The following is a 12,658-nucleotide window of genomic DNA, read 5'->3' as shown; positions in this document are numbered from 1 at the left end:
ATTATGAGCTACTTAAAAAAATCTTAATAAAAACATTTAAGGTTTGTGGTTTTAACGAATACTTTTGCAAGCCATTATTTGCAAGATAGTCATAAATAAAATAAACTAATTCATCATTCAATCAGAAAAGGGTCTCTGAAAGGCCATTGTATAGAAAGGATGCAAAAAAAAAAAAAAAAAAAAAAAAAAAAAACACCACGCACAGAACAATGGCCCAATTACAGCAGGGTATTTATATGCTATGCAGGCTAGCCGTCAGCGGTTAGTCTTACTGTAATCCCAATATCCACCGGCCACAATGATTTAATTCTCATATAAATTTAATTGTAGTAAAAAGTGTACAGTAAGCATGTTTGGGAACTGGTGCGGTGGGTGTGGTGAGAGGCTGTGACTGGAGCTGCAGTAAATCACTGAGCTGAGTGGGTCGAGACACTCGGCAGCAGGATGACACACATCTGCCACCACCCAACTCTGCAAATCACTGCGTCTGCTGACCCACGAGAACCTCAGCACTCAAACTCCCAACTCAAAAGATCTATTTTACAAATCTACAGCTCTGCAAAAAATAAGAAAATCACCTAAAAACCTTTTAGCCATCAAACCTGAAAAACTTTTGCACCAGGAGTAAAGCAGCATAAAGTTATCCAAAAGCAGTGTGTAAGACTGGTGGAGGAGAACATGATGCCAAGATGCATGAAAAAAAACTGTGATTAAAAACTAACCAGGGTTATTCCAACAAATATTGATTTCTGAACTCTTTAGGGTCAATGTGTCAGTGTGTCTTTGCTATCGTAACGACAGGAAAAGTACAACTTAGCTGGGACTTTTACAATCCAATTTATCATGCATTCTTTATTCCAGCACCCAACGTTGATTTTATCTCCCCTCAAACATACAAGTATATACTATTATATTAATTGACACCATTAATGTACATATAATTGCATTTTACATTTCTTACATTAATTCTTTTATTTACATTTAAATATCCACTGTAAAAATGTACGTCTGAAGTAAAACAAATGCGATTAATCGCAGTTAATCACAGAATTTTGTTGTGATTATTCTGATTAATTTTTTTTATCGATTGACACCACTAATACACATATATATACATATATATATATATAAAAATGTAATTTAAGAGCATACTGTTTTAGACTAAATTTACTCTCTGGGACAATCTGTTTCATTTGTACTTCAGACAAATTTCATAACTTTTTAAGGTTTTTTTTTGTCTTTTTGCAAGACACTATATCTACAAGCCTTGTAGTTCCAGCGCAACACTTAGCTGACGGTCTACATTTAGGACAAAGGGAAAAAGTCATGTTTCAAACTATCGTTTTAACCGTTTCTGGGTGGATATTTGTGTTTTAGTGTTTATGATTCTATAGATCTGTGTCTGGAGGCTCAGTGTTGACAAGAAAAGAGACAAGAAAAGGCAGAGAGACAGACAGAGAGAGAGACAGACAGAGGGCCGCTGCCGTCGACCCGCTCCACAGAACAGAGGGATTAAGCGGCCGGGCGCAGGCACTGCTGTGGCAACAGACAGCGAGATCTCCGGCTAGCGCTCGGGTGGAGCGGCACGTCCGCACGACCCCAGCCAAACACTCTCTCATAATACAGAACAGAGGAGCAAGAAAAGACTGTTAAGCAACCGCAGCCTGTTTAACTCTCCCGAGTCTCACGCCGCTGAGGCCTGCAGTAGCTCTGAGAGAGCGGCGGTGTGCTCGCAGTGTGCTCGGGGTGATGTCTCAGCTGTAATGAGATGATCATCATTACCAGCAGCGCTCATTAACTTTAGACAGAAACAGCTGACGGCTCCAGTGATGATAGTATCCGCGGTTAGCTTCATGCTGCATAATAACATTAAAAAATTAAAAACTCAGCAACTTTCTGATCCAAGAATCTTCAACCTTCCAGATTCTCTATAGATGTAATCCTGAATGACCAAATTATAAAACTCTATTATATTCAGCACTCATTAAATTTACACAGTTAGATTTAGACAAACCCAGCCCATTGGTCAGTAAGTATCTTAAGGCTGAACATAAGGCTGTACGATTAATCAATTTTAATTGAAATCGCGACTTGTATAATGCAATTTTTGAATCGCATTAGATGCTAATTGAATGAATCAATAGCCTGCAAGTGTGTGAGAGAAGACGCAGCCTGCTCTTCCCAAGCAGCATCACCATGTTTGTAGTCCATAGAGTGCTGGGAATTGTAGTCTTTGGGCACAAGTCACAGTGAATTCTATGCTCAGCAGTAATGACATGAGGCACAGAATGAGCCGTGGCCGGCGTGACAAGTTTCGTCTAACAATAAATAAAACACTATGATAAAATGTGGTTCAAAGATAAATATACATTATATTAAGAGACCGCTTCAGTTTCTGAATCAGTTTCTCTGATTTTGCTATTTATAGGTTTATGTTTGAGTAAAATGAACATTGTTGTTTTATTCTATAAACTACAGACATTTCTCCCAAATTACAAATAAAAATATTGAGAAACAGCTGAAATAACAAAAAAAGATGCAGAGCTTTCAGAATTAAAAAATAATGCAAAGAAAACAAGTTCATATTCATAAAGTTTTAAGAGTTCAGAAATCAATATTTGGTGGAATAATCCTGGTTTTTAATCACAGTTTTATTTTTCATGCATCTCTGCATCATGTTCTCCTCCACCAGTCTTACACACTGCTTTTGGATAACTTTATGCTGCTTTACTCCTGGTGCAAAAATTCAAGCAGTTCAGTTTGGTGGTTTGATGGCTTGTGATCATCCATCTTCCTCTTGATTATATTCCAGAGGATTTTAATTTGGTAAAATCAAGTTTTATTTTGAGATATCCAAGCTTCTCTGGCAGTAAGATAGGTCAAGATACATGAATAATCTTCATTCTGCTTACAGTCACTTCCGGTGACTGTAGTGGTCAATACAATAGCTTCAGGATCAATGAAGGAGGTTTGGGACGAGGCCAGAAGAAGAAGAACTAACCTCCAGCACAGAAATAACCTCCAGCTATTATCTGAAATTAGACGGCTAACAGAGAAAGCTATATACAGCCTATAATATAACGCATGGGCGTGTCTGAAAAGGCTCAGCATAGACAGGCTTGATGACAGTTAGCACTGACTTATACTGTAATACCCGCTTATCTAAACAGCAGCGTCCATCCCACCGGCCCCGAATGTAAACAGAGCAAACAAAAGCTCACGGTCCGCGGAGAGCAGGAACGCAGTGTTCTGTGAATTCTGTGGCTAAACCCTCCTCCAATTCACCTCATAAAATACAGCCAGAAGAGCTGAGGACAGCAAAACCCACGCAGAGAATACGATGTACTCGACTAATGATACAGGATCTATCAGACATATCTGTGTATGATGCAAAATACAGAATACGTGTTTAAAAGGCTTTAGTTTGAGCCTGACTGCAAATTTAGTCAAAATAATATAAATAAGGGCCCTATCTTAGGCTACTTCCTGTGCAAGGTGCGTCGCGATGCTCATTGCTATCTTACACCTTGCAAACAGTCTATTTTGACACCTAACATCTGCATTGTTTAAAACAGCAACAGTGCTTGTGAATATATCTATACTTAATAGACGTGATGGTCTGGAAATATAAAAAAAAAAAAAAGGTGTGTTCAGGTACATTTCTGGTGTATTGCTACACACAGGTGCTCCACTGACTGATTTGAACCCTGACAACAGTCACCGGTCAGACGTTCATATTTACAGTATTTTTTACACTATAAAGGCACACGATCAATGAAAATCTATTTTCTGGTCTAATTTCATACATAAGACGCACCAGATTATAAGGCGCATTGTGCGACACTAGTAAGGAACAAGGGTACCGCCATGTTTTCCTTCTAATTCATCAGGTCTCACAGATTTAAAGCTAAAAGTTGGGTTAAGTAAAGCACTTCTGTTTATTTACAGTAACCTAAGGTTGCATTAGCATTAGCAGCTATCCGCTAACAGTAACATGTCATTCAGCAGCGAGGTCAACAGGTCTAAATCTACTAAGATCTTGGATCAGTATAATTTTAAAGCCACTTAAAAGCATTCTGGTGCTTCAGACGGTGAAAAGGAGGTGTTGAAAATTGCCATTTGTTCTGGGACCAGCTGAGAGACGCTGATAAACACAGCAGGATCAGCATCTTTCCTCTTATTTAGCTTTCTGAAGACAATTCTCACCTCATTTTCTGTGACAAGGGGTGAGAGAAGCAGCGTCGGGGGACCTCAGGTATTTAAATTATTGCCTGTTTGGAATTTCTGAGTCATCTCTCCGAGCGTAGTTTGAAAATGTAAATCTCTGAAGGAGTTTATTTATTAAATTTCATGGTAAAGTTTATAGTTAGAGAGAGGGACGGGTAAGAAATGCTATTTTTTTTGTGTTCTAAGTAGTTTTTATATCTTTTTTTAAATTACGTATCTTACTTTTGCAATTAGGTCAATGTGCAAGACACTATGCTTAATAATAATATTTATTTTAAAGTTATTTTGTCTGCACATTTATACATGTAATTTCCTGGGGACAGAAATTGCGCAGATCCAGTGGAATATGCCAAATATATGGTGTACTATTTATTGCATCAAATATCAAAGTAAATACCAACAAAGTTAAATACAAACTAATTCAATTCAATACTATAGAAAAAGGCGCAATACATGTTAAGTGCATTTATTAAATTAAGCTTTTATCTAAGGGAGGACAGTTCAGTGAGATATCAATCTCAGAACACTTCATGCTGGTTCAAGTAATCGTTGTTTTAAATAGTTATTTACAGCAGATAACACTGAGTGTTGGATCAACACTGTCAGTTCAGTTTTCACATAAAAATGTTCATGCTGAAAGTTCCTCATCAACATTACTGTACTCAAGAGTGACTAATGTGGAAAATGATCTTCAGGGAAGCAGGCCCTCACTTTACTGAGCCCAACCTCTCAATGCCTGTCAAAACACGCCTTCATCACCTCTGGGTAGCAGATTTAACCTCATAGAGGCAATGCAGGTGAAGACCTAAATCCTACTGGATCAACAGCAGAGCAAATCCAGAAAATATCCTATTAACACATTAAATATATGGAGAATCTTTAGAATTAAAGTTATTTATTGTCCAACATCTCATTTATTAGAGGAGTCCAAGAACCACCATATAAAAAAGATGTAGTGCAGCAGCTGCAAATCATCCAAACTCAAAAAATGGTATATATAGGCACACTAACACTAATTTATACAATACAATAGTTGGACTGATGGTGGCGCTATAGAGCAATGCATTTAAAACTTTTTTAAAAACCTCTGGAATATAATCAAGAGGAAGATGGATGATCACAAACCATCAAACCTGAAAAGTTGTAAACTGCTTGAATTTTTGCACCAGGAGTAAAGCAGCATAAAGTTATCCAAAAGCAGTGTGTAAGACTGGTGGAGGAGAACATGATGCCAAGATGCATGAAAAAAACTGTGATTAAAAACCAACCAGGGTTATTCCACCAAATATTGATTATTTCTGAACTCTTAATATGAATTCTATATGAATATGAACTTGTTTGTTTTCTTTGCATTATTTGAGGTCTGAAAGCTCTGCATCTTTTTTTATTATTATTTCAGCCATTTCTCATCATTTTCTGTAAATAAATGCTCTAAATGAAAATATATTTATTTGGAATTTGGGAGAAATGTTGTCTGTAGTTTATAGAATAAAACAACAATGTTCATTTTACTCAAACATAAACCTATAAATAGCAAAATCAGAGAAACTGATTCAGATGGTGATGATCACCTGGCGTAAATCAGACATCAGATTTTCTTCCAGAAACACATCTGTGAACAACGTATTTTTTATCCTAACATAACTGAACATTCCTCGCCACACGCGCTCCAACACTCAGAAGAGTTATGGGTGAAGACCATCGCCTCTGGCACCCACAATCCTCTGCCAATTTGTCATCTTGTACGAAAGAACCGCAAGCCTGGCACCGAGCACCTTCCCCTGTAACACTATCCCTCCAGATGCTTTTCGCAAGAGTGGAGGTGCTGTAAACTACGTGCTCCCCGGCAGCCGAGACAAAAGCAGCCTGCAGCCCCGGCCCAGGCCTTTCATAATTCACTAACTCCCTGTCCTGGGGCCAATAAATAATTCCCATATTTGAAAAGCAGCCTTAATCACAGCATTGCAAGACTGCTCTTACAAAATCGGCATGATCAAATCCTGCAACAGCAACATTTCCTGCATAACAGTAGTCATAAATTATAATCTTTCAATTAGTAAAGCATAATTAGCAATTAATCACAATTTGTTCTTTGGAACAAGAACAATCCTTAAAAATAACAACAATGATTTTCTGAATAAGGAAAGATTTAGGGAAAAACTAAAAAACACTAGTCTACCTTCTTCTGATGAATATTGTGATTCCAAAATTAAACAAACATAGTTATCATCATTTTCTACTGGTTAATGAAGCTCCAACCTAACAAAGGTCTGTATAATATAAATTTATATTCATGCATGTTAGATATTTTTTGGTGCGCTTGGATTCTTCCCTGTGTGAAAACAAACCAAACCCAACCCAACCCAACACTTCAAATTTACAAACTTGTTTACTGATTAAGACTAGATTAAACAAACTACAGGACTGAAAATATTATATAGTCTTTTGACTAATTCTAACCATTTGTTCTTAGCTCTGAATTCCTAAGTAAAGTATTTAAACACTGATGTGTTATTCGCACAAATAACACAGGAATGAACTGCATGCTGTTCCTAGTGCTGTTAGTTATCTCCTATCTGACGAGACGGCGTCGCCGCCCGGCTTCAGCTCTGCTCTGTCTGTGGGCGGTCCCAAGCCGAGGTGGGCGGGGCCATTAATACTAATTGACGGGTTGATGTAGACACGATGCTTTTCCTGCTCGACTCGTTTTGTTTTTCTGAATATTTTTTTTTACTAGCTGCTGCAGACAATGAGGAAGAGGATGAGGAAGAGTTTCATCATCATGAGCAGCATCATAAACAACTCTGGATTTTAGCTGTTCCTGACTCACCGTTCCGCTAACTTGGACGTCATACAGGCGTCCCCACTCGTCCTCGTGGCTGTCCACCATCATCACGCTGTCCTCTTCCTCAGTCCCCCACTCAGCCTGCAGGTCTAGCCGCACCTCCTCTCCCAGAGAGTGCATACCAATCGCCGGGAAGAGCCCATCTGGAGCCACCGGCACCACGACAGAGCCCACCTATAAAAACACACAAAATCAGCTGCAACCATTATAAACATAAATGAAGCTCATTATTATAGGCTAATAACTCAGAAACGGGGCAAGGAAAAGGCTTGCTCCTTTCGCTCTCTCTGCTCACAGTGGAGAAATTCCAGAATAAAAGTCACATAAAACCAGATAAAACCATAAATGAACACATTAAAAACAAATAATAAATGACATTAAAAAAAAAATCCCAAAATAGCAGACATGAAGTAAATAATTAAATCAAGTGTCCAAATTTCAGAATAAAGGTTCTGAGGCCAGATAAAACCATAAATACATTACAAAGACATAATACGTGACATTCAGTTATCATTTTATTTGAAATACTGTCAAATGTTATGTTTATAAAAGTAATTATTATAAAAAACACATTATAAATAACTCATTTATTTATTTATATCAATTATATCAATATATCAATTTTGCATTAACAGCATAAAACATTACACTGTCAATTTGGTGTGGACTTTATTAGTCCTTAGAAGCAAAAAAAACATCCCTAAAGTGTTTAAATTTCAGAATAGAAGTTCTAAGGCCAGATAATACCATAAATACCTAAATTACGAATTTTTTCTTTTTTCAGAAGTCATGTAAAAATTTGAGAAATTGTAAAGTTTTGGAAATTTTGGAAATGTGAACACAGTGTTGTGTGATATTCTAGAAATAGAGTTGAAGATAAAACGATACAGTGCAAGCTACTGTTCTCTGGACTTACTGCTGCTAAATAGATAATGTTACAAAACTAGATTACACCTGGACTTTACATGGAATCTATTTTGGTGATTCATTTACTCAACATAGCAAAACATTTTATTTCCTTTTGCATTCATCCTTTCTTACCCTTGTTTAAATTTTGCATGAAAAAAAATATATATATTGATCATAAAAAAAATAAATAAATAAATAAGAAAATCGAGAAATTATTTTTTTCCCCACTCAGCCCTATTTTCAGCCCTATTTTCAGCCCTATCCCTGAACAGACAAACTACAGAACAGGACATCTGCTGCTCACTTTATACTTTATCTTCCTCTGCTCGTGTTTACTGCAGCTGCATCGCAACTGTTTACAAGCCATTAATATTATAATGACTAGGGCGAATGGAAAATCATAACAGGGTACTTATTTACGAGTCATGCCTCACTAGTGCGAGAACAGAACAGGCTGGAGAAGAGGTTTCTGTGTGAAATGAGGCCTTCACTTCTCTGCTGGCCCTGACCGTGCCTGATGGAAAACACTGGATTATTAACTGATGCTTCAGCGCTGGAGGCTTTGCTGCTGGATGAGCGCGTTTCTGCGGCATGTAAATATTTGCCAGCACATTAGCGGAGCGCTTATGAACTTTTCTCTCTGCAAGCATTTACCCACAATGCTCAGCGGCATAGCTGGTGGGTTACATCACAGGGAGAACATCAACACGGGCGAAACGCCAGAGACAAATCGCTCCCCTCCGAACTCAGACTGTCGTTATCGAATTCATTTGAAGTAGCTGCTCACTTCTGTGAAGCTCCTTTTTTTCAAAGAAGGTCACAGACAGGAAGTAGAGAACAGCAGTGCAAATAAAGGCAGGAAGCCCTCATCTAGAAGAACAAATGCTCTCCTCCTTTTGGTGGTGTTGTTCTGAGCTGAATCGACCATTATCTCACAATTCACGTCCATGCATCCGCCCCACAGCAGTTTCACGACTGGGGGGGGGGGGGTAAAGGTGCTCTCTGAGTAAGTGTGACTCACCTCTTTGCCGTTCTTGGTGAAAAACACAGTGGTGAGTCCAGCGTCGAAGGTGTCTGCATAGATTCCACAGCCTATCCGGTCTCCTCGGTTGCACTTGGGGCCGAACTGCTGGCCGACGGGGTTGCCGTTATACAGTCTGAGGAAGAGAAGAGCAGAGAGAGTCAGCAGACCTTCAGCTGTAACATCTGATTATCTGTGTTCGTTTGGAAGGTGGGGAGGGAGGGTTTGGGCTGAGAGGGCAGGAAGTGATTCTCATTAACAAAGAAACAGCAGAACAAAAACAACAAAAAGAGAGAGATTTATACAGTTCATATTTGCTATAAACTACAGACAACATTTCTCACAAATTCCAAATAAAAATATTCTAATTTAGAGCATTTATTTACAGAAAATGAGAAATGACTGAAATAAAAAAAAAAAAAAAAAAAAAGATGCTTCAATATTTGGTAGAATAACCCTGGGATTTAAAATCAGTTTTTTTTTCATGCATCTTGGCATCATGTTCTCTTCCTCCACCAGTCTTACACACTGCTTTTGGATAACTTTATGCTGCTTTACTCCTGGTGCAAAAATTCAAGCAGTTCAGTTTGGTGGTTTGATGGTTTGTGATCATCCATCTTCCTCTTGATTATATTCCAGAGGTTTTCAATTTGGTAAAATCAAAGAAACTCATCATTTTAGTGGTCTCATTTTTTCCCCCAGAGCTGCGCAAGGTGAATGAAAATGCTCATTGCAATCTTACACCCCACAAAAGTCTTTCACACCATCCACCTGCAATGTTTAAATAGCATTGACAATTGTGAGTATATAGGGGTGTGAAAATGTGTTTGTCCCTTTATGATTTCTTTTTTTTTTAGTTTGACACTCCGGGGAAGGAGTACTTTTCCCGCCGTTACAATAGCAAATACACACCTTAATGCATCATTTCTTGCTGACGTCTCAACAGGAACCGAAAACGAGGTTGGGATAACATACACTGCTTACTATCCATTTGCTCCATATTATTTTTAGCAAAAAAAAAAAAAACTAACACAAAAAAAGGGTACATATTTCTTACTTACTTGCCGTCATCAGCATGGTAAGCTATAGAGTGGGGCAGCCAGCCAGGCTGATGGTCCAGCTTGTAGTACTGAGGCACCAGGCCCACAGCAATCGTCCCCCTGACACCCGTGTCCATTATGGTCACCTGCAGGTCCAGAAAATACAATATATTTTAGTTTTATAGGTTCCAAGATTCTTTTGGTAAACTCACAATAATCTGTCTGATTCTGTATTGATATTAACCTTTATCAAAACTAGCCCGAGTGATTTTAGCACCCCACTAAATTGAGATTAGCAAATTACAGTGATTTGAAACCTTTTTTTTGTATGCTTTTCTATTTCCACTTGGGTCTCCACTGCCCTATAAACTATAAAACACTTTAAACACCAAAAATATCCATCCATTTTCTTTAATTCAGCTGAAACATTTTGGTGTCAGGAATCATTTGCTTCTATGAGCTGCTTGGCTCCTCCCTTATTGTGATGTCACAATAAGGGAACCTGCATAGAACCACCCTGATTCCACCCACTCACCCATTCACCCCCACATCAGAGCCCTGCCTACTTTGCCATTTTGGTCTGCTGGTTGAGAATCTCAGACAGTACACAGCAGGATTAGCCAGCAGACTTTGTTTGAGGGAGGGATCTATACCTACTGTACATGGCAAGTCAGGCAGATTAAGGAGCTCAGTTACTTTGAGCCGCCAACACCGCCAGTCCCTTCACTTTACTTCACACATTTAATTTGCATAAAAGTGACAGAGCCCTTAAATGGCTCATTCTTAAAAAAAAAAGAGACTGGAACTGATAAGAATAGAGCTGGTGAGATTTCTTTATATATGAGAGTGATTTTGTACAAAGGACTTCTTAAACATGTTTTGTACAGCCTATAGACCTATTCTAACTTTTTCAAAAAGAGGTATAAATTAAATATATCTCCTTTATTAAGCAATATTATTACTACAGTGATTTTAACACAACAGGCAGGTGGGTGGGAGGGGAATGTTATAAAGTGCCAGCGGCTGTGTAAAAAGGTTGCTAGGAATAATAGACCTGTGGTCCTAACGAAGCTCAACTGAGTCAGAAGGAAGGAGTCATGGCAAGTAAACCTGCTATTAACCGTGACCTCCCAGCTACTGCCTGTATGCAAAATCTCAACAGGCTATATGCCCAATCATGCCCTACTACGTAGAATTTGCATGGTAGGATCTTTACATGTTTACAACACAAGGGTGAAATGGAATGTACTATTACTATTGACCCTATAGACATTTTCCCTATTTTTCCCCTTTTCTGCTATAATAGTCAATATAACTTGGCTTTATGATAATGTTCAAAACAGATAAAAGCTGGAAGGAAACTCCTTCACTGAAACTCTGAAAACCAGCTTTTAACACATCATTAAAATCTATTCTACAATAAATCTATGACCCCAATTAGACCTGAATTTGCTCAGAAGCTGCGTCAGTAAAGAACACTCCTCTCCATCATGTACCGGTATATTTGGCCAAGGCTGAAGAACTAACAAATAATAAAGTTATACTCAGTAACTGCTTCTCCTTATTAACTACACTACATTAACATCAGTATTTCTCCCTGACCTTAACTCTGGGCTTACTGATTAAAAACATAGATCCAGTTAGGAAAGTTGAGGTTAGAGTGCGCAGTCAGCCAGGCCACACTGACCCTGAAGGTTAAGGACTTTGCTCAAGGGCTTAAAAAGGCAGATTAGTGAAGAGGAAGACCAATCCCACAATCTTGTGGTGACCTGTTGGGTATACCAAAAGTGCTTGTCACTGTAATGATCATGAATTTACTTTAACATGGCGGTGCTCAGAGATTTACCTACACTATGGGATGTAAATAGCTTTGGACTTAAAGTTATTAAAGCCTTGTTTTATGTGTCAAGGCTCTTTGGATTCTATCAATGAATTTTGGAGCTACTTTGAGCCTGAATAATGGTGAAAAAAGCAATTTATCTGCAGGAGCAAAATATGCCCCATATCCATTCTAAAGCATGTTTTGACAAACTGTAAAATATTGCTGGATCTCAGAAAGCTGCAGGAGAGAGGAGGTGAGCTATTCCACAAAGGTTAGCACTCTTTATCACAACAAACTACAACAAAATCAATTTCACACCCCAAAAAAATTGAATTTCCTTTAAGAGCCTTGCTTAAAAGGTCCAAAAGTGGCAGATTAGTGAACAGGAACCTCTTTTCCACCAGCAAAGTTCTGATGCCGGAGCCGGTTCCAGTTCCTGTAAACCTTTTTTTTTTTTATTGCTTTAAGGAGTTACTCACTACATATGTGAATGCAGGGAAGTTTTAAAAAAAATCAGAAACAGAAGTCAGAGGGACAATTTGAATGCCTTTTGGGCATGTGCATCAAAGGTTCACTGGTTCCAAACCAGCAAGATGTGATTTTGTGGTGTAAAAGAATAGAATCTTTTAAGACGTGGGCACCAGAACCAGCACCATGCCAGTGGAAAGCACCCAATGAGATCAATCCCACAACCTTTAGACGATCAGTTGGGTATAACAAAACTGATCTCTGTGCACTAGAACTTCACGTTACCAAGAAGAGATATGCCATGAGTAAGTCAGCCATGATAAAAA

At 38.4% G+C, this 12,658-nt stretch overlaps 1 protein-coding gene across 2 annotated transcripts in view; it reads right to left on the bottom strand.

Annotated features, from left to right (window-relative positions):
* The window catches only part of spryd3 (SPRY domain containing 3), a 58,969-nt gene that overhangs the window by 28,047 nt on the left and 18,264 nt on the right, over positions 1 to 12,658 (bottom strand). For both annotated transcript variants that reach the window (XM_022677055.2, XM_022677054.2), the window contains exons 4-6: positions 10,064 to 10,188; positions 9,003 to 9,138; positions 7,058 to 7,246 (exon numbers count right to left, since the gene is read on the bottom strand). In XM_022677055.2, coding sequence (XP_022532776.1) covers positions 7,058 to 7,246; positions 9,003 to 9,138; positions 10,064 to 10,188 — 450 coding nt within the window. The remainder of the gene's footprint in view (positions 1 to 7,057; positions 7,247 to 9,002; positions 9,139 to 10,063; positions 10,189 to 12,658) is intronic.

This window comes from Astyanax mexicanus, chromosome 13 (assembly GCF_023375975.1).
Source record: "Astyanax mexicanus isolate ESR-SI-001 chromosome 13, AstMex3_surface, whole genome shotgun sequence".
In the NCBI taxonomy this organism is placed as follows: Eukaryota; Metazoa; Chordata; class Actinopteri; order Characiformes; family Acestrorhamphidae; genus Astyanax; species Astyanax mexicanus.
Note: the sequence above shows the minus strand (reverse complement) of the source record. Positions and strands in the feature narration are given on the sequence as shown.